The 23770-nt window shown below is 38.6% G+C and overlaps 1 protein-coding gene across 9 annotated transcripts in view; it reads right to left on the minus strand.

The window, feature by feature from the left end:
* Positions 1 to 23770, minus strand: part of CPLANE1 (ciliogenesis and planar polarity effector 1) — a 254183-nt gene that overhangs the window by 213157 nt on the left and 17256 nt on the right. For 8 of the 9 annotated variants that reach the window (XR_005210980.1, XM_037799359.1, XM_037799361.1 and 5 more), the window contains exons 11-15: positions 20665 to 20914; positions 10750 to 10905; positions 9866 to 10635; positions 9105 to 9313; positions 965 to 1045 (exon numbers count right to left, since the gene is read on the minus strand). Coding sequence is in view for 8 of the 9 variants with exons in the window: in XM_037799359.1 (XP_037655287.1) it covers positions 965 to 1045; positions 9105 to 9313; positions 9866 to 10635; positions 10750 to 10905; positions 20665 to 20914 (1466 nt within the window). In the remaining variant the exon portion in view is untranslated. The remainder of the gene's footprint in view (positions 1 to 964; positions 1046 to 9104; positions 9314 to 9865; positions 10636 to 10749; positions 10906 to 20664; positions 20915 to 23770) is intronic. The other variant, XM_037799363.1, reaches the window with a different exon arrangement.

Here is a 23770-nt window from a genome sequence, read left to right on the forward strand (position 1 = left end):
TTCATCAGGACCTAGGATGTCTAAGATTTGATTCAAAGAGAACTACAAATCTTCATCATCTTAGCACTAAGGTCCACTAAAGACTTCTATCTCAAGTGCACACTGTATACAACAGAAGGGAGTATGCCATAAACCCTCAAGAAACCATATATATATATGACTCAAAGAGACTTCCTGAAGGAGAAGAAATAACTTTCCAATAAGATAGAAGTCCCTGACAGCTGACTTCAAATATCTGAACAGTATTTAGGACAGATACTATTGAGTCTGAGTGCCTCCCTTATCCATTAATCAGAGTTAGAGAGTTCTGATTTTATTTGGGGTTACAATGTAACCAGATCACAAAGATCACAGTTTCCTGCTAGATGTGACCATTTGAAAATGTAACTAAGTTCCAAACTAAAAGATAATATTGTGTAGAACTTCCATAAAAGCTGCTTAACGAGAGATAACTCAGCTGGGAGATGCAACCGTTCTTGTCCTTCCCTCCTTTCTCCTTTCTGCTGCCTAGAATATGGATGTGACAGCTGGTGCTCCAGCAGCCATCTTAGCCCATGTAACTCCATGTTTCTCTAAGTCTCTAGAAGACAGTAAAAGATCTGATCTTAAGTTTCCCATTTAGAGACATAGTCCCTCTAAATGACAAAATCAATATTTTATTTATGATCTAAATTTCCTCATTTTTCCCATCAGCAATCAATGACAGGTTCCATCACTAACCAAAAGAGGAAAGAAGGGTCCTTATCTACAGATAGCTGAAAATATTCTTGATGCTTCAGCTTCCAAGACTAATAATAATTTTAAATAACAATTTCTGATAGTCAAGGAGCCAACCATATATATATTATGAATATATGGAAATTGTGAGCACTCTGACATCTGGAATTATTTTTAAGCTCTGCAGCAAGCTAACATATGTTCTTATCAATATTATGGCAAGTATTATTTGTTAACATTACCTTACCTTTATCTTGGGTTTCCTGTAAAGCTTTCTTCCACAGTTGAACAGACTTTTCATATGAGCCTAATAGAAAACATTCTTCACCTAAAAAGTTTTTAACCAATTATTACTCATAATTACATTCCTTGAAAAAAATTTACTTTGTTTTAAAATTCAATGATAGGCTGGCGGGGCAAGATGGCAGACTGGTGAGCTGTATGTTTTAGTTACTCCTCCAGGAAAGTAGGTAAAAAGCCAGGAACTGCGTGGACTGGACACCACAGAGCAATCTGTCTTTGGGCATACTTCATACAACACTCATGAAAACGTGGAACTGCTGAGATCAGCGAAATCTGTAAGTTTTTGCGGCCAGGGGACCCGCGCCCCTCCCTGCCAGGCTCAGTCCCGGGGGAGGAGGGGCTGTCAGCTCCAGGAAGGAGAAGGGAGAATTGCAGTGGCTGCTCTTACCGGAAACTCATTCTACTGATTCAAACTCCAACCATAGATAGACTGAGGCCAGACACCAGAGACTCTGAGAGCAGCCAGCCCAGCAGAGAGGAGACAGGCATAGAAAAAAAACAACACGAAAAACTCCAAAATAAAAGCAGAGGATTTTTGGAGTTCTGCTGAACACAGAAAGGGGAAGGGCGGAGATCAGGCCTTGAGGCGCATATGCAAATCCCGAAGCAAGGCTGATCTCTCTGCCCTGGGCACCTTTCCTTAATGGCCCTGGTTGCTTTGTCTATTAGCATTTCAATAACCCATTAGATCTCTGAGGAGGGCCGTTTTTTTTTTTTTTTTTTTTTTAAATCCTTTTTGCTTTTTCTAAAACAATTACTCTAAGAAGCTCAATACAGAAAGCTTCAAAGAATTGAAATTTGGGCACGTCAAGTCAAGAGCAGAACTAAGAGAGCTCTGAGACAAAAGGCAATAATCCAGTGGCTGAGAAAATTCACTAAACAACACAACTTCCCAAGAAAAGGGGGGTGTCCGCTCACAGCCACCATCCTGGTGGACAGGATACACTCCTGCCCATCGCCAGCCCCATAGCCCAGAGCTGCCCCAGACAACCCAGTGTGACGGAAGTGCTTCAAATAACAGGCACACACCACAAAACTGGGCGTGGACATTAGCCTTCCCTGCAACCTCAGCTGAATGTCCCAGAGCTGGGAAGGGGGAGCAGTGTGAATTAACAGAGCCCCATTCAGCCATCATTTGAGCAGACTGGGAGCCTCCCAACACAGCCCAGCAGCCCAGAACTGCCCTGGGGGGACGGCACTCACCTGTGACATAGCAGTCATCCCTCAACAGAGGACCCAAGGTGCACAGCCTGGAAGAGGGGCCCACTTGCAAGTCTCAGGAGCCATACGCCAATACCAAAGACTTGTGGGTCAGTGGCAGAGACAAACTGTGGCAGGACTGAACTGAAGGATTAGACTATTGCAGTAGCTTTAAAACTCTAGGATCATCAGGGAGATTTGATTGTTAGGGCCACCCCCCCTCCCCGACTGCCCAGAAACACGCCCCACATACAGGGCAGGCAACACCAACTACACACGCAAGCTTGGGACACCAATTGGGCCCCACAAGACTCACTCCCCCACTCACCAAAAAGGCTAAGCAGGGGAGATCTGGCTTGTGGAGAACAGGTGGCTCGTGGACGCCACCTGCTGGTTAGTTAGAGAAAGTGTACTCCACGAAGCTGTAGATCTGATAAATTAGAGATAAGGACTTCAACTGGTCTACAAACCCTAAAAGAACCCTATCAAGGTCAGCAAATGCCACGAGGCCAAAAACAACAGAAAATTATAAAGCATATGAAAAAACCAGACGATATGGATAACCCAAGCCCAAGCACCCAAATCAAAAGACCAGAAGAGACACACCTAGAGCAGCTACTCAAAGAACTAAAGATGAACAATGAGACCCTAGTACGGGATATGAAGGAAATCAAGAAGACCCTAGAAGAGCATAAAGAAGACATTGCAAGACTAAATAAAAAAATGGATGATCTTATGGAAATTAAAGAAACTGTTGACCAAATTAAAAAGATTCTGGACACTCATAGTACAAGACTAGAGGAAGTTGAACAACGAATCAGTGACCTGGAAGATGACAGAATGGAAAATGAAAACATAAAAGAAAGAATGGGGAAAAAAATTGAAAAACTCGAAATGGACCTCAGGGATATGATAGATAATATGAAACGTCCAAATATAAGACTCATTGGTGTCCCAGAAGGGGAAGAAAAGGGTAAAGGTCTAGGAAGAGTATTCAAAGAAATTGTTGGGGAAAACTTCCCAAATCTTCTAAACAACATAAATACACAAATCATAAATGCTCAGCGAACTCCAAATAGAATAAATCCAAAAAAACCCACTCCGAGACATATACTGATCACACTGTCAAACATAGAAGAGAAGGAGCAAGTTCTGAAAGCAGCAAGAGAAAAGCAATTCACCACATACAAAGGAAACAGCATAAGACTAAGTAGTGACTACTCAGCAGCCACCATGGAGGCGAGAAGGCAGTGGCACGATATATTTAAAATTCTGAGTGAGAGGAATTTCCAGCCAAGAATACTTTATCCATCAAAGCTCTCCTTCAAATTTGAGGGAGAGCTTAAATTTTTCACAGACAAAGAAATGCTGAGAGAATTTGCTAACAAGAGACCTGCCCTACTGGAGATACTAAAGGGAGCCCTACAGACAGAGAAACAAAGACAGGACAGAGAGACTTGGAGAAAGGTTCAGTACTAAAGAGATTCGGTATGGGTACAATAAAGGATATTAATAGAGAGAGGGAAAAATATGGCAAACATAATCCAAAGGATAAGATGGCCGATTCAAGAAATGCCTTCACGGTTTTAACGTTGAATGTAAATGGATTAAACTCCCCAATTAAAAGATATAGATTCGCAGAATGGATCAAAAAAAATGAACCATCAATATGTTGCATACAAGAGACTCATCTTAGACACAGGGACACAAAGAAACTGAAAGTGAAAGGATGGAAAAAAATATTTCATGCAAGCTACAGCCAAAAGAAAGCAGGTGTAGCAATATTAATCTCAGATAAAATAGACTTCAAATGCAGGGATGTTTTGAGAGACAAAGAAGGCCACTACATACTAATAAAAGGGGCAATTCAGCAAGAAGAAATAACAATCGTAAATGTCTATGCACCCAATCAAGGTGCCACAAAATACATGAGAGAAACATTGGCAAAACTAAAGGAAGCAATTGATGTTTCCACAATAATTGTGGGAGACTTCAACACATCACTCTCTCCTATAGATAGATCAACCAGACAGAAGACCAATAAGGAAATTGAAAACCTAAACAATCTGATAAATGAATTAGATTTAACAGACATCTACCGGACATTACATCCCAAATCAACAGGATACACATACTTTTCTAGTGCTCACGGAACTTTCTCCAGAATAGATCATATGCTGGGACATAAAACAAGCCTCAATAAATTTAAAAAGATTGAAATTATTCAAAACACATTCTCTGACCACAATGGAATACAATTAGAAGTCAATAACCATCAGAGATTTAGAAAATTCACAAATACCTGGAGGTTAAACAACACACTCCTAAACAATCAGTGGGTTAAAGAAGAAATAGCAAGAGAAATTGCTAAATATATAGAGACGAATGAAAATGAGAACACAACATACCAAAACCTATGGGATGCAGCAAAAGCAGTGCTGAGGGGGAAATTTATAGCACTAAACGCATATATTAAAAAGGAAGAAAGAGCCAAAATCAAAGAACTAATGGATCAACTGAAGAAGCTAGAAAATGAACAGCAAACCAATCCTAAACCAAGTACAAGAAAAGAAATAACAAGGATTAAAGCAGAAATAAATGACATAGAGAACAAAAAAACAATAGAAAGGATAAATATCACCAAAAGTTGGTTCTTTGAGAAGATCAACAAGATTGACAAGCCCCTAGCTAGACTGACAAAATCAAAAAGAGAGAAGACCCATATAAACAAAATAATGAATGAAAAAGGTGACGTAACTGCAGATCCTGAAGAAATTAAAAAAATTATAAGAGGATATTATGAACAACTGTATGGCAACAAACTGGATAATGTAGAAGAAATGGACAATTTCCTGGAAACATATGAACAACCTAGACTGACCAGAGAAGAAATAGAAGACCTCAACCAACCCATCACAAGCAAAGAGATCCAATCAGTCATCAAAAATCTTCCCACAAATAAATGCCCAGGGCCAGATGGCTTCACAGGGGAATTCTACCAAACTTTCCAGAAAGAACTGACACCAATCTTACTCAAACTCTTTCAAAACATTGAAAAAAATGGAACACTACCTAATTCATTTTATGAAGCTAACATCAATCTAATACCAAAACCAGGCAAAGATGCTACAAAAAAGGAAAACTACCGGCCAATCTCCCTAATGAATATAGATGCAAAAATCCTCAACAAAATACTTGCAAATCGAATCCAAAGACACATTAAAAAAATCATACACCATGACCAAGTGGGGTTCATTCCAGGCATGCAAGGATGGTTCAACATAAGAAAAACAATCAATGTATTACAACACATTAAAAACTCGAAAGGGAAAAACCAATTGATCATCTCAATAGATGCTGAAAAAGCATTTGACAAAATCCAACATCCGTTTTTGATAAAAACACTTCAAAAGGTAGGAATTGAAGGAAACTTCCTCAACATGATAAAGAGCATATATGAAAAACCCACAGCCAGCATAGTACTCAATGGTGAGAGACTGAAAGCCTTCCCTCTAAGATCAGGAACAAGACAAGGATGCCCGCTGTCACCACTGTTATTCAACATTGTGCTGGAAGTGCTAGCCAGGGCAATCCGGCAAGACAAAGAAATAAAAGGCATCCAAATTGGAAAAGAAGAAGTAAAACTGTCATTGTTTGCAGATGATATGATCTTATATCTAGAAAACCCTGAGAAATCAACGATACACCTACTAGAGCTAATACACAAATTTAGCAAAGTAGCGGGATACAAGATTAATGCACATAAGTCAGTAATGTTTCTATATGCTAGAAATGAACAAACTGAAGAGACACTCAAGAAAAAGATACCATTTTCAATAGCAACTAAAAAAATCAAGTACCTAGGAATAAACTTAACCAAAGATGTAAAAGACCTATACAAAGAAAACTACATAACTCTACTAAAAGAAATAGAAGGGGACCTTAAAAGATGGAAAAATATTCCATGTTCATGGATAGGAAGGCTAAATGTCATTAAGATGTCAATTCTACCCAAACTCATCTACAGATTCAATGCAATCCCAATCAAAATTCCAACAACCTACTTTGCAGACTTGGAAAAGCTAGTTATCAAATTTATTTGGAAAGGGAAGATGCCTCGAATTGCTAAAGACACTTTAAAAAAGAAAAACGAAGTGGGAGGACTTACACTCCCTGACTTTGAAGCTTATTATAAAGCCACAGTTGCCAAAACAGCATGGTACTGGCACAAAGATAGACATATAGATCAATGGAATCGAACTGAGAATTCAGAGATAGACCCTCAGATCTATGGCCGACTGATCTTTGATAAGGCCCCCAAAGTCACCGAACTGAGCCATAATGGTCTTTTCAACAAATGGGGCTGGGAGAGTTGGATATCCATATCCAAAAGAATGAAAGAGGACCCCTACCTCACCCCCTACACAAAAATTAACTCAAAATGGACCAAAGATCTCAATATAAAAGAAAGTACCATAAAACTCCTAGAAGATAATGTAGGAAAACATCTTCAAGACCTTGTATTAGGAGGCCACTTCCTAGACTTTACACCCAAAGCACAAGCAACAAAAGAGAAAATAGATAAATGGGAACTCCTCAAGCTTAGAAGTTTCTGCACCTCAAAGGAATTTCTCAAAAAGGTAAAGAGGCAGCCAACTCAATGGGAAAAAATTTTTGGAAACCATGTATCTGACAAAAGACTGATATCTTGCATATACAAAGAAATCCTACAACTCAATGACAATAGTACAGACAGCCCAATTATAAAATGGGCAAAAGATATGAAAAGACAGTTCTCTGAAGAGGAAATACAAATGGCCAAGAAACACATGAAAAAATGTTCAGCTTCACTAGCTATTAGAGAGATGCAAATTAAGACCACAATGAGATACCATCTAACACCGGTTAGAATGGCTGCCATTAAACAAACAGGAAACTACAAATGCTGGAGGGGATGTGGAGAAATTGGAACTCTTATTCATTGTTGGTGGGACTGTATAATGGTTCAGCCACTCTGGAAGTCAGTCTGGCAGTTCCTTAGAAAACTAGAGATAGAGCTACCATTCGATCCAGCGATTGCACTTCTCGGGATATACCCGGAAGATCGGAAAGCAGTGACACGAACAGATATCTGCACGCCAATGTTCATAGCAGCATTATTCACAATTGCCAAGAGATGGAAACAACCCAAATGTCCATCAACAGATGAGTGGATAAATAAAATGTGGTATATACACACGATGGAATACTACGCGGCAGTAAGAAGGAATGATCTGGTGAAACATATGACAACATGGATGAACCTTGAAGACATAATGCTGAGCGAAATAAGCCAGGCACAAAAGAGAAATATTATATGCTACCACTAATGTGAACTTTGAAAAATGTAAAACAAATGGTTTATAATGTAGAATGTAGGGGAACTAGCAGTAGAGAGCAATTAAGGAAGGGGGAACAATAATCCAAGAAGAACAGATAAGCTATTTATCGTTCTGAGGATGCCCAGAAATGACTATGGTCTGTTAATTTCTGATGGATGTAGTAGGAACAAGTTCACTGAAATGTTGCTATAGTATGTAACTTTCTTGGGGTAAAGTAGGAACATGTTGGAAGTTAAGCAGTTATCTTAGGTTAGTTGTCTTTTTCTTACTCCCTTGCTATGGTCTCTTTGAAATGTTCTTTTATTGTATGTTTGTTTTCTTTTTAACTTTTTTTTTCATACAGTTGATTTGAAAAAAGAAGGGAAAGTTAAAAAAAAAAAAAAAAAGAAAAAAGACAAACAAGGAAAAAAAAAAAAACAAAAAAAAAAACGATGTAGTGCCCCCTTGAGGAGCCTGTGGAGAATGCAGGGGTATTCGCTTACCCCACCTCCATGGTTGCTGACATGACCACGGACATAGGGGACTGGTGGTTTGATGGGTTGAGCTCTCTACCATAGGTTTTACCCTTGGGAAGACGGTTGCTGCAAAGGAGAGGCTAGGCCTCCCTGTATTTGTGCCTAAGAGTCTCCTCCTGAATGCCTCTTTGTTGCTCAGATGTGGCCCTCTCTGTCTGGCTAAGCCAACTTGAAAGGTGAAATCACTGCCCTCCCCCCTACGTGGGATCAGACACCCAGGGAAGTGAATCTCCCTGGCAACGTGGAATATGACTCCCGGGGAGGAATGTAGACCCGGCATCGTGGGATGGAGAACATCTTCTTGACCAAAAGGGGGATGTGAAAGGAAATGAAATAAGCTTCAGTGGCAGAGAGATTCCAAAACGAGCCGAGAGATCACTCTGGTGGGCACTCTTACGCACACTTTAGACAACCTTTTTTAGGTTCTAAAGAATTGGGGTAGCTGGTGGTGGATACCTGAAACTATTAAACTACAACCCAGAACCCATGAATCTCGAAGACAGTTGTATAAAAATGTAGCTTATGAGGGGTGACAGTGGGATTGGGAAAGCCATAAGGACCAAACTCCACTTTGTCTAGTTTATGGATCGATGTGTAGAAAAGTAGGGGAAGCAAACAAACAGACAAAGGTACCTAGTGTTCTTTTTTACTTCAATTGCTCTTTTTCACTCTAATTATTATTCTTGTTATTTTTGTGTGTGTGCTAATGAAGGTGTCAGGGATTGATTTAGGTGATGAATGTACAACTATGTAATGGTACTGTAAACAATCGAAAGTACAATTTGTTTTGTATGACTGCGTGGTATGTGAATATATCTCAATAAAATGATGATTAAAAAAAAAAATGCAAAAAAAAAAAAAAAAAAAATTCAATGATACATCTCTGCCAGAAATTATTTGAAAAATAATTGTAACTAATTAATAAAATCAAAGCCAATTAACTCTATTGTTTATTCATGGAGTTAGAAACAGTTTATAAGATACTTACCATTTATAGATTTAAGTTCTGAGGTTTGGCTCAAGCGATCTCCAGCAGTCTGTAAGTTAGCTTGTATATGGCATAATAGGGACGTAACAATTGATGCTTCTTGTGTCAACTTTTCGACTAACCATGTGTCACTCTTAGGAACTCTTTGACTTAATTGTGTTTGATACCATAACGTTTTTTTGTACAATACTCTCCAGAGAACAATCAATCTGCACACAAAATTAGGCGATCATTAAAACCAAATTTCAGACAAAGTATAAGAGTGAATATAGCCCCTTCTTTGCCCAATTTTTAAATCTGTATTTTCACTAATGTAATAACATATATACAAACAATCAGTTTTAAATATAGTGGAAAGTCCACTGATCAAAAATGCATAACAAATGAAGAAATTCTTCATAAATGCACTTGGGGTCATTTTTCTCTAGTGTGCACCTAAACAAAAATCTTTTAATAATATCATGGTTGCCCAAAACTAATAAATATTTGTATAATTTGACATAAATCCTAAAATATTTTTAAATAGCATAAAATCTATAAGGCTGAGTACAAATGACTACAGGATTTCTTTAGGGACACTTCAGGAATTAGGTAGTCGTAATAATTGCACAATTTGGTCAATATACTAAAAAACAACTGAATTGCATGAACACTTTAAAATGGTTCCTTTTATGGTATGTGAATTACACCTCAATTTTTAAAAGAAGGAAAAAAAATCTATGATGCTGACAGTTTCATAATATTAGAGTAAGTAAGTATACCTGTGGCTTGGCTGTTGAACAAGATTTACTACTTGAGGATGCATCTTGAAAGAGGAATCCCAAGACCACTTGTCCTGAGAACAACTGACTTGAAACATTTGAAATATGGGTACCACCAGTGAATCTTGAGCTGCTGTTCTACTTCCATCAGATGATGTTGAAATAACTTCTGGTTGAAGTTTATACATGTCATTTAAACTGTCACCTACCATTTTGAGTAAATAAAAACAGGCTAAAAGTTTCTCTGAGAATAATAGACCCTGATGCTGCTGAGTCAGCAAAAGCTTTACAGTACATGAGGTCAGCTTTATCAAATGTCCCACATCTTGTTTGTATCTCATATCCCAATACTGGATTGATAAACACTGATGAAAAAGGTGAAAGATACAAAGCAGCCATGCATTATATCTTGGATTCTTGCTTAAAAAAAGATCAAGTTTGGGGGAAGGACATTTTACAAATTGAAGAATGTAGAAAAAATGAATAATACAAACTACTGTGTAATTTAACATTAAATTTTTTTCTGCCACATTTTTTGAAATTCCGACATTCCACGCTGCAAGGAGATTTTTTTGGATAGAATGCAGTTCTAAAATGGTTTTATCTATCTTCTTGATATCATCCTTTGCATGTATTGTATCAAACATAGATGCAAAGTCCAATCTTCCTTCTTTCAGACTACTAAATAATGGTTCTGTTTTCTGGTTCCAAAAAGTGAATGAGTTCTTAGGAATATGTTTGCTTTCATTTGTTCCTTCTGCTTCAAAATCCTAAAACATGAGGGAAAAAAATTATACTTAAGAATAATTAATGTCTTTTATGTAAAGTCACTTTGATGTTCTCAAATTTCTCCTCTCTTGAACAAGAGCACTGCTACTAAGTACCTGCAAATCTGTTGTTTTTTCAATTAACTCCACTGTTTCTTCTGCCTGCAAGAATCTGGGGATAGTAGTTTCAGCTGAACTTTCATTTCCTTGGTGTTTTAACAAACTAGACTTTAGGGAATCCAGTGATTGCAAATTCAGCTGTTTGCCTATGGGCTGAAGGAGAGAAGATAAAAGATTTCCAAGAGCAAAATTTTAATCAGTAATTCTATTACATGGAATTAAAAGTTCCACAGTCAACTATATGCAATGCAAAGGCATTATTATCACTAAGGTTTTAAATTTAAAAAGAATAAGAAGCCAACTTTAAAAAGTTATTTACCCTCTGAGACACCTGAAACTCAGAGCTAGAGCTCAGCAGACATGAATGTCAGTATTAGTGCATACAGCCACTGTCAAAAAAAAAAAAAAAAGCCCAAAAAGATCCCAGACTTCAATTAGTGATATGAATGAAGCAGATCTGGTTAAGACCAGGGCAAGCCAGGCCAAAGGGTAAAGGTCGAAACTGACTGTGTTTTAAAACTTCAACTTCCATATGAAGGGAAGAGATATCTATTTGGTACAGGATCTAAATTTTCTAAATGGTACAACTCTACAGTCGGTTTGCTCAAACACCACAATTGCATGCAACTTTGAATAGGAAGTGAGATATGGTAGGTTAGTATAGGCTGGAGTGAAATAGTGACACATCCCAGAGTAATTTGGGCAGATAATGAAAAATATATTTCCAGCCTCCCCCTCCCCAGCCCTGAGGATCTGGGGGAAGGTGTGGAAGTGTTGGACTTCCTCACCTGGACTGGTGCTGATGTTGTCACAAACATTGGGACTGGCGGTTTGATGTGCTGAGCCCTCGAGCATGGGACTTGCCCTTATGAAGCTCGTTACTACAAAGGAGAGGCTAAACTTGCATGTAATTGTGCCTAAGAGTCTCCCCGAGTTTGCTCAGATGTGGCCCTCTCTCTAACTGAGCCACCTCGACAGGTGAACTCGCTGCCCTCCCCCCTACATGGGTCCCGACTCCCAGGGGTATAAATCTCCCTGGCAATGCAGAATATGACTCACGGGGATGAATGTGGACCCGGCATCACGGGACTGAGAGTATCTTCTTAACCAAAAAGGGGATGCAAAATGAGACGAAATACTTTCAGTGGCTGAGAGATTTCAAATGGGGTCGAGAGGTCACTCTGATGGACATTCTTATGCACTATATAGATAACACCTCTTAGGTTTTAATGTATTGGAATAGCTAGAAGTAAATGCCTGAAACTACCAAACTCCAACCCAGCAGTCTGGACTCCTGAAGACAATTATATAATAATGTAGATTACAAGGGGTGACAGTGTGATTGTGAAGACCTTGTGGATCACACCCCCTTTATCTAGTGTATGGATGAGTAGAAAAATGGGGATAAAAACTAAAGAACAAATGGGGTGGGATGGCGGGGATGATTTGGGTGTTCTTTTTTCACTTTTATTTTTTATTCTGGTTCTGGTTCTTTCTGATGTAAGGAAAATGTTCAGAGATAGATTGTGGTGATGAATGCATAACTATGTTATCATACTGTGGACAGTTGATTGTATACCATGGATGACTGTATGGTATGTGAATGTATTTCAATAAAACTGAATTTAATAAAAATTAAAAAAAAAAATTAAAAAAAAAAATTTATTTACCAGCTTCCAGAAGATGGCGGTTAGGAGAGACAGGGTAAAAAAAAAAAAAACTTCTCCATGAAAAACACTAGATAAAAGACAGAAAGTGACCCAGAACACCAGTTCCAGTGATGCACGAACTGGACAAGGTCTGCTAAATCCACAGGGACCATGAACTTGGTGAAACCAGGAGTCTGCATTCTGAAACGATGGCATAAGCCTGCTGAGTAATCGGAAGCCACGCTGCAGTCTGGGGAAACCAAGGGTTGGTGTTTGGAGTTGGGATAGTTTTAAAAACCCAAAAGCAGCTGCGTTATGGCAGTGAGAACCGCACAGTAAAGTGCGGCAGGAAGTGCATCCCCACAACCCCTCAATATCTGCCATGGATGATAGCCTTTCGCGCGCCTGCTGCTAATTGTCTCGGAGCTGGGAAGGCAGACGTTAGCCAAAAGGGAAAATAACCGTGCCGCTTACAGCCATCTTCCTGGCAGTCAGGGAACACTCCTGCCCGGCGCCAGTGCCACAGCCCAGAGCTGTGACAAACAAACCAGTGCGGTGGGAAGCATTTCCAGCAACACGCGTACACGCCAAAATATGTGGCATGGACAATAGCCTTTCGCGCACCTGCAGCTAACTGTGCTGGAGCTGGGAAAGTGGAGCTGTCCGAAAAGGGGGAAATTAACATGCCCCATACAACCATCCTTACAGCAGGCTGGGAACGCCCCTATACGGCCTGCTGGCCCAAAACTTCCCTTGGGGGATGCCGCTCACTTGTGATGTAGCAGCCTTCCCTCAGCAGAGGCCATAGGAGGGCATGGCTTGGAAGAGGGAAACACTCAGAAGTCCCAGGGACCATATGCCAATACCAAGGACTTGTGGGTAAACGGCAGAGACAAACTGTGGTGAGACTGAACTGAAGGTTTAGACTCTTGCAACAGCTTTAACTCTCCAGGAACACCTGGGAGGTTGGATTACGAAAGCCGCCTTCCCTCGCTAACTGCACAGACACACACCCCACATTCAAGGCAGACAGCACCAATTACACACACAAACTTGGTGCAGCGATTGGACTCCCACAAAGACTCAGACCCCCACTCACCAGAAAGACAAACTTGGGGAGAACTGGCTTGAGGGGAATAGGTGGCTCGCAGATGCCACATGCTGGTTAGTTAGAGAAAGTGCATGCAACCAAGCTATAGATCTGACAAATTAGAGACAAGTATTTGAATAACTCTACATATCCAAAAAGAACTGCATAAAGTTAAGCAAATGGAAAGAGGCCAAAAACAATAGAAATTTTAAAGCATATGAAAAAAAACAGATGATAAGGATGACCCAAACCCAAACACCCAAATCAGAAGATTAGAGGAGACACAGTACTTGTAGCAATTAATCAAAGAACTAAAGACAAACAATGAGAGCATGGTACAGGATATAAAGGACATGAAGAAGTTCCTAGAGGAGCATAAAGAAGAAATTGCGGAGGCGGGGCAAGATGGTGGACTGGTGAGCTGTATGTTTTAGTTACTCCTCCAGGAAAGTAGGTAGAAAGCCAGGAACTGTGTGGACTGGACACCACAGACCAATCTGACTTTGGGCATACTTCATACAACACTCATGAAAACGTGGAACTGCTGAGATCAGCGAAATCTGTAAGTTTTTGCGGCCAGGGGACCCACGCCCCTCCCTGACAGACTCAGTCCTGTGGGAGGAGGGGCTGTCAGCTCCGGGAAGGAGAAGGGAGAACTGCAGTGGCAGCCCTTATCGGAAACTCATTCTACTGATCCAAACTCCAACCATAGACAGACTGAGACCAGACACCAGAGAATCTGAGAGCAGCCAGCCCAGCAGAGAGGAGATAGGCATAGAAAAAAAACAACACAAAAAACTTCAAAATAAAAGCGGAGGATTTTTGGAGTTCTGGTGAACATAGAAAGGGGAAGGGCAGAGCTCAGGCCCTGAGGCGCATATGCAAATCCCGAAGAAAAGCTGATCTCTCTGCCCTGTGGACCTTTCCTTAATGGCCCTGGTTGCTTCATCCTTAGCATTTCAATAACCCATTAGATCTCTGAGGAGGGTCCTTTTTTTTTTTTTTTTTAATCCTTTTTTCTTTTTCTAAAACAATTACTCTAAGAAGCCCAATACAGAAAGCTTCAAAGACTTGCAATTTGGACAGGTCAAGTCAAGAGCAGAACTAAGAGAGCTCTGAGACAAAAGGCAATAATCCAGTGGCTGAGAAAATTCACTAAACACCACAACTTCCCAAGAAAAGGGGGGTGTCCGCTCACAGCCACCATCCTGGTGGACAGGAAACACTCCTGCCCATCGCCAACCACATAGCCCAGAGCTGCCCCAGACAACCCAGTGTGACGGAAGTGCTTCAAATAACAGGCACACACCACAAAACTGGGTGTGGACATTAGCCTTCCCTGCAACCTCAGCTGATTGTCCCAGAGTTGGGAAGGTGGAGCAGTGTGAATTAACAAAGCCCCATTCAGCCATCATTTCAGCAGACTGGGAGCCTCCCTACACAGCCCAGCAGCCCAGAACTGCCCTGGGGGGACGGCACTCACCTGTGACATAGCACAGTCATCTCTCAACAAAGGACCCGGGGTGCACAGCCTGGAAGAGGGGCCCACTTGCAAGTCTCAGGAGCCATACACCAATACCAAGGACTTGTGGGTCAGTGGCAGAGACAAACTGTGGCAGGACTGAACTGAAGGATTAGACTATTGCAGCAGCTTTAAAACTCTAGGATCAACAGGGAGATTTGATTGTTAGGGCCACCCCCCCTCCCTGACTGCCCAGAAACACGCCCCATATACAGGGCAGGCAACACCAACTACACACGCAAGCTTGGTACACCAATTGGAGCCCACAAGACTCACTCCCCCACTCACCAAAAAGGCTAAGCAGGGGAGAACTGGCTTGTGGAGAACAGGTGGCTCGTTGACGCCACCTGCTGGTTAGTTAGAGAAAGTGTACTCCACGAAGCTGTAGATCTGATAAATTAGAGATAAGGACTTCAATTGGTCTACAAATCCTAAAAGAACCCTATCAAGTTCAGCGAATGCCACAAGGCCAAAAACAACAGAAAATTATAAAGCATATGAAAAAACCAGATGATATGGATAACCCAAGCCCAAGCACCCAAATCAACAGATCAGAAGAGACACAGCACCTAGAGCAGCTACTAAAAGAACTGAAGATGAATAATGAGACCATAGTATGGGAGACAAAGGAAATCAAGAAGACCCTAGAAGAGCATAAAGAAGACATTGCAAGACTAAATAAAAAAATGGATGATATTATGGAAATTAAAGAAACTGTTGACCAAATTAAAAAGATTCCGGACACTCACAGTACAAGACTAGAGGAAGTTGAACAACGAATCAGTGACCTCGAAGATGACAGAATGGAAAATGAAAGCATAAAAGAAAGAATGGGGAAAAAAATTGAAAAAATCGAAATGGACAACAGGGATATGATAGATAATATGAAACGTCCAAATATATGACTCATTGGTGTCCCAGAAGGGGAAGAAAAGGGTAAAGGTCTAGGAAGAGTATTCAAAGAAATTGTTGGGGAAAACTTCCCAAATCTTCTAAACAACATAAATACACAAATCATAAATGCTCAGCGAACCCCAAATAGAATAAATCCAAATAAACCCACTCCGAGACATATACTGATCACACTGTGAAACACAGAAGAGAAGGAGCAAGTTCTGAAAGCAGCAAGAGAAAAGCAATTTACCACATACAAAGGAAACAGCATAAGACTAAGTACTGACTACTCAGTAGCCACCATGGAGGCGAAAAAGCAGTGGCACGATATATTTAAAATTCTGAGTGAGAAAAATTTCCAGCCAAGAATACTTTATCCAGCAAAGCTCTCCTTCAAATCTGAGGGAGAGCGTAATTTTTCACCGACAAACAAATGCTGAGAGAATTTGCTAACAAGAGACCTGCCCTACTGGAGATACTAAAGGGAGCCCTACAGACAGAGAAACAAAGAAAGGACAGAGAGACCTGGAGAAAGGTTCAGTACTAAAGAGATTCGGTATGGGTACAATAAAGGATATTAATAGACAGAGGGGAAAAATATGACAAACATAAACCAAAGGATAAGATGGCTGATTCAAGAAATGCCTTCACGGTTATAACGTTGAATGTAAATGGATTAAACTCCCCAATTAAAAGATATAGATTCGCAGAATGGATCAAAAAAAATGAACCATCAATATGTTGCATACAAGAGACTCATCTTAGACACAGGGACACAAAGAAACTGAAAGTGAAAGGATGGAAAAAAATATTTCATGCAAGCTACAGCCAAAAGAAAGCAGGTGTAGCAATATTAATCTCAGATAAAATAGACTTCAAATGCAGGGATGTTTTGAGAGACAAAGAAGGCCACTACATACTAATAAAAGGGGCAATTCAGCAAGAAGAAATAACAATCGTAAATGTCTATGCACCCAATCAAGGTGCCACAAAATACATGAGAGAAACACTGGCAAAACTAAAGGAAGCAATTGATGTTTCCACAATAATTGTGGGAGACTTCAACACATCACTCTCTCCTATAGACAGATCAACCAGACAGAAGACCAATAAGGAAACTGAAAACCTAAACAATCTGATAAATGAATTAGATTTAACAGACATATACAGGACATTACATCCCAAATCACCAGGATACACATACTTTTCTAGTGCTCATGGAACTTTCTCCACAATAGATCATATGCTGGGACATAAAACAAGCCTCAATAAATTTAAAAAGATTGAAATTATTCAAAGCACATTCTCTGACCACAATGGAATACAATTAGAAGTCAATAACCATCAGAGACTTAGAAAATTCACAAATACCTGGAGGTTAAACAACACACTCCTAAACAATCAGTGGGTTAAAAAAGAAATAGCAAGAGAAATTGCTAAATATATAGAGACGAATGAAAATGAGAACACAACATACCAAAACCTATGGGATGCAGCAAAAGCAGTGCTAAGGGGGAAATTTATAGCACTAAACGCATATATTAAAAAGGAAGAAAGAGCCAAAACCAAAGAACTAATGGATCAACTGAAGAAGCTAGAAAATGAACAGCAAACCAATCCTAAACCAAGTAGAAGAAAAGAAACAACAAGGATTAAAGCAGAAATAAATGACATAGAGAACAAAAAAACAATAGAGAGGATAAATATCACCAAAAGTTGGTTCTTTGAGAAGATCAACAAGATTGACAAGCCCCTGGCTAGACTGACAAAATCAAAAAGAGAGAAGACCCATATAAACAAAATAATGAATGAAAAAGGTGACATACCTGCAGATCCTGAAGAAATTAAAAAAATTATAAGAGGATGCTATGAACAACTGTATGGCAACAAACTGGATAATGTAGAGGAAATGGACAATTTCCTGGAAACATATGAACAACCTAGACTGACCAGAGAAGAAATAGAAGACCTCAACCAACCCATCACAAGCAAAGAGATCCAATCAGTCATCAAAAATCTTCCCACAAATAAATGCCCAGGGCCAGATGGCTTCACAGGGGAATTCTACCAAACTTTCCAGAAAGAACGGACACCAATCTTACTCAAACTCTTTCAAAACATTGAAGAAAATGGAACACTACCTAACTCATTTTATGAAGCTAACATCAATCTAATACCAAAACCAGGCAAAGATGCTACAAAAAAGGAAAACTACCGGCCAATCTCCCTAATGAATCATAGATTCAAAAATCCTCAACAAAATACTTGCAAATCGAATCCAAAGACACATTAAAAAAATCATACACCATGACCAAGTGGGGTTCATTCCAGGCATGCAAGGATGGTTCAACATAAGAAAAACAATCAATGTATTACAACACATTAAAAACTCGAAAGGGAAAAATCAATTGATCATCTCAATAGATGCTGAAAAAGCATTTGACAAAATCCAACATCCGTTTTTGATAAAAACACTTCAGAAGGTAGGAACTGAAGGAAACTTCCTCAACATGATAAAGAGCATATATGAAAAACCCACAGCCAGCATAGTACTCAATGGTGAGAGACTGAAAGCCTTCCCTCTAAGATCAGGAACAAGACAAGGATGCCCGCTGTCACCACTGTTATTCAGCATTGTGCTGGAAGTGCTAGCCAGGGCAATCCGGCAAGACAAAGAAATAAAAGGCATCCAAATTGGAAAAGAAGAAGTAAAACTGTCATTGTTTGCAGATGATATGATCTTATATCTAGAAAACCCTGAGAAATCGACGATACAGCTACTAGAGCTAATAAACAAATTTAGCAAAGTAGCGGGATACACGATTAATACACATAAGTCAGTAATATTTTTATATACTAGAAACGAACAAAGTGAAGAGATACTCAAGAAAAAGATATCATTTTTAATAGGAACTAAAAAATCAAGTACTTAGGAATAAACTTAACCAAAGATGTAAAAGACCTATACAAAGAAAACTACATAACTCTTCTAAAAGAAATAGAAAGGGACCGTAAAAGATGGAAAAATATTCCATGTTCATGGATAAGAAGGCTAAATATCATAAAGATGTCAATTGTACCCAAACTCATCTACAGATCCAATGCAATCCCAATCAAAATTCCAACAACCTACTTTGCAGACTTGGAAAAGTTAGTTATCAAATTTATTTGGAAAGGGAAGATGCCTCAAATTGCTAAAAACACTCTAAAAAGGAAAAACAAAGTGGGAGGACTTAAACTTTCTGACTTTGAAACTTATTATAAAGCCACAGTAATCAAAACAGCATGGTACTGGCACAAAGACAGACATACTGATCAATGGAATCGAATTGAGAATTCGGAGATAGACCCTCAGATCTATGGCCGACTGATCTTTGATAAGGCCCCCAAAGCCAATGAACTGGGAGATAACAGTCTTTTCAATAAATGGGCTGGGAGAGTTGGATATCTATATCCAAAAGAATGAAAGAGGACCCCTACATCACACCCTACACAAAAATTAACTCAAAGTGAGTCAAAGACCTAAATATAAAGACAGTACCGTAAAACTCCTAGAAGATGATGTAGGAAAACATCTTCAAGACCTTGTATTAGGCGGCCACTTCCTAGACCTTACATCCAAAGCACAAGCAACAAAAGAAAAAATAGATAAATGGGAACTCCTTAAATTTAGAAGTTTCTGTACCTCAAAGGAATTTGTCAAAAAGGTGAAGAGGCAGCCAACTCAATGGGAAAAAATGTTTGGAAACCATGTATCTGACAAAAGACTGATATCTTGCATATATAAAGAAATCCTACAACTCAAGTACAATAGTACAGACAGCCCAAGTATAAAAAGGGCGAAAGATATGAAAAGACAGTTCTCTGAAAGGGAAATACAAATGGCCAAGAAACACATGAAAAAATGTTCAGCTTCACTAGCTATTAAGAGAGATGCAAATTAAGACCACAATGAGATACCATCTCACACCAATTAAAATGGCTGCCGTTAAACAAACAGGAAACTACAAATGCTGGAGAGGATGTGGAGAAACTGGAACTCTTATTCATTGTTGGTGGGACTGTATAATGGTTCAGCCACTCTGGAAGTCAGTCTGGCAGTTTCTTAGAAAACTAGATATAGAGTTATGCTTTGATCCAGCAATTCCACTTCTCCATATATACCCAGAAGATCTAAAAGCAGTGACACGAACAGATATCTGCACGCCAATGTTCACAGCAGCATTATTCACAATTGCCAAGAGATGGAAACAACCCAAATGCCCTTTGACAGATGAGTGGATAAATAAAATGTGGTATATACACACGGTGGAATACTGTGTGGCAGTAAGAACAAACGATGTCATGAAACATATGACAATATGGATGAACCTTGAAGAGATAATGCTGAGCGAAATAAGCCAGGCACAAAAAGAGAAATATAATATGCTACCACTAACATGAGCATTGAAATATGTAAAATAAATGGTTTATAATGTAGAATGTAGGGGACCTAATGAAGGAGAGCAATTAGTGAAGGGGGAATGATAACGAAGTAAGAATAGATAAGCTATCATGGGTAAATTTAATGTTCTGGGAATGCCCAGGAATGACTATGGTTTGTTAATTTCTGGTGGGTATGGTAGGAACAAGTTCAGAGAAATGCTGGTATATTAGGTTATTTTCTTGGGGTAGAGTAGGAACATGTTGGAAGTAAAGTAGTTATTTTGAAAAAAAAAAAAAAAAGTTATTTACCCATAATACCAAAAACACTATACCTTAGACAATACCAAACTTTGGTATGCTTTTTCAAGCCTCTGGGTTGAATCAAGTAGAAGTGATCTCATGAGCACTGATGGGGACAGGTTATCAAGCAATCGAAGGGTTGTGACCATGTATCCATCAGAAATAACTAGGTAGGGTAACCGTGAGTGTGCTTTTATAGAAAATCTCTGTCTCATAAAGTCATTGTCAGAAGGTGATGAATCCACAGAATTATCTGAATCTTGAAATGTAAACTGCTGTGGTCTAGCAAAAAAAAACAGAATTCAATAATCAGTAAGAGAAAAAACTTAAAAGAAACAATCATATTATTTCAAAGAAAAAGGAAAATAAGTAAATGTGAGAGAGAGATGACAAACTAAGCAAATGAAACAGGAAGGAAAAAACGAAATGTGTATATAACTGTCACAAAAACATATACAACTGACTAAGTATAGGTTTATATGTTTTTTTAATTTTTCTTGAATTGTGCATTTAAACTATTTTATTTTTACTTTATATAAATACCCAAACACTAATATAGTTATGAGCTATGAATATACTCATTAATAATGGGGAGAAGAAAAGAAACTGAGAAAGATGGTGGTGAACAAAATTTTATCAGTTTATGATTGAATTTGTTTAATTGAGTAATTTTTAATTAACATTTATCTGTTCTTATAGGTCTTCTAATCATCACCAAGTTGTTTTTAATCTCAAATTTCTAAAGTAAGACCATAATCACAGGTATTAGATGTTTTTCTATCAGAATCTCTAAATGTTACTACTCAGCATATTTCTAAAAATTAGTATAGAAAAAGACAAATGAGGTAAACATAGAGTATACTGGTTTCTTTGGATAAAAAGGAAGGCAGAGGGCAATAGATAAGGCAACATAAGTAGGGTAACCAAATAATTTATCATCCAAACCAGAGCACTGAGCTTCCATATAAATATATTTATTGTTATTATGCTGTACCTACTTCTGATTTCTCAATATTACTTTATTAATTTGGTAGCTTATAAATAAGGAAAACAAATCAATGAAATCAATTTTTTTTTCTGGTTAGGAAACTATTCAAATATAGATTTTATTAGCCAAAGGGCCAACAACAATAGTTTGGCTAATTATAGAATGTCTACACTACAGAAATCTATAGAATCATTAAAAAATAATGACTGACATAGAAAGATAAGTAAGATGTACTATTAAAATAAAAAAAGCAAAATAGTAAAAAGTATATATAATTTATTTTGTTTAAAAAACACAAGAAACATTATTATTATAAATGCTATGTGAGTATTTTTTAAAACTTAGATAACCCACTAAAATGCTAAAATTGTTATCTCTGAGGAATAGGATTACAGGAGTCTTTCACTTTCTAAATTATTTAGATTTGTAACATTTGATTTGAAACTGGGGGAGAATGCAGGGTGTTGGGCTTCCCTACCTCGATGGCTGCTGATGTGCTCACAGACATTGGGGACTGGAGGTTTGATGGGTTGAGCCCTCTATCACAGGACTTGCCCTTGGGAACACTGTTACTACACAGAAGAGGCTAGGCCTCCCTATAATTGTGTCTAAGAGCCTCCTCCCAAATGCCTCTTTGTTGCTCAGATGTGGCCCTCTCTCTCTAGCTAAGCCAACTTGGTGGGTGAAATCACTGCCCTCCCCCCTATGTGGGATCTGACACCCAAGGGTGTAAATCTCCCTGGCAACATGGAATATGACTCCCAGGGAGGAATCCAGACCCAGCATCGTGGGATGGAGAACATCTTCTTGACCAAAAGGGGGATGTGAAATGTAATGAAATAAGTTTCAGTCGCTGAGAGATTCCAAAAGGAGCTGAGGGGTCACTCTGGTGGGCACACTTATGCACAATATAGATAACCCTTTTCAGGTTCTCATGAATTGGAATAGCTAGCAGTAAATACCTGAAACTATCAAACTACAACCAGAACCCTTGAATCTTGAAGACGGTTGTGCAACAATGTAGCTTATGAGGGGTGACAATGAGACTGGGAAAGCCATATGGACCACACTCCCCTTTGTCCAGGGTATGGATGGATGAGTAGAAAAACAGGGGCAAAAAAAAAAGTCACCCAGTGTTCTTTTTCACTTTAATTTTTATTCTTATTATTTTTGTGTGTATAATGAAAATGTTCAAAAATTAATTTTGGTGATGAACGCACAACTATATAATGGTACTGTGAATAACTAAATGCACACTTTGTATGACTGCATGGGATGTGAATATATCTCAATAAAATTGAATTAAAAAAAGAAAAAAGAATGAACATGTATTAGTTTTTGTGATCACAAAAAGCAATCAATTTTAAAAGGCTCCAAATATTAATTTTGGAAGAGAATGTGAGGAAATTCAAGGCAATTAAGAATTGGACCATAAGCAGTAAGTGAAAAAATACCTTCACTGAAGGGAGTGAAAATTTTTCTATTAGTATTTTCTGTTGCTAAAAGAATAAGCATTACTTTTTGCTAAACATAAGCAAAGACACAAAGGTATAAATTTATAATAATAGCAAAGTGGCTTCTTTATTTTTATTGAGTCTTGTAAAATTTGCATTAGAACTTTTAAAAAAGGTACCTGTTCACAGCACAAAATGGAGAGTGTAATTAACAAGCACTGCATTGTGTGTGATTGTGGATGAATGGGGAGGTTTAGAGTAGACTATATGACTAGAAAGAAAGCTAGACGATAAAACAGGGGACTGCATAACACAGTGAATCCTGTGGTGGATAACGACTGTGATTAATACTAGAAATATAAAAATGTTCTTTCATGAACTAAAACAAATGTATGTATTACAAGGAGTTAATAATAGAGTGGTATATAGGGAAAAATGCACCTACTGCAAACTATCAACTACAGTTAACAGGAATGTTTTAATATTCTTCCATCAACAGTAACAAATATACCATACCAATGCTAAGGGTCAATAATGGTGGGATAAGGGGTATGGGAAGTGTTGGGTTTTTTGCTTGTTTTTGAGTAATGAAAATGTTCTAAAATTGATTGTGGTGAGGAAAGCACAACTATGTGATGATACTGTGAACCATTAATTGTACACTTTGGATGGATTGTATGACACGTTAGTATGTCT

This window comes from Choloepus didactylus, chromosome 11, assembly GCF_015220235.1.
Source record: "Choloepus didactylus isolate mChoDid1 chromosome 11, mChoDid1.pri, whole genome shotgun sequence".
Lineage (NCBI taxonomy): Eukaryota > Metazoa > Chordata > Mammalia > Pilosa > Megalonychidae > Choloepus > Choloepus didactylus.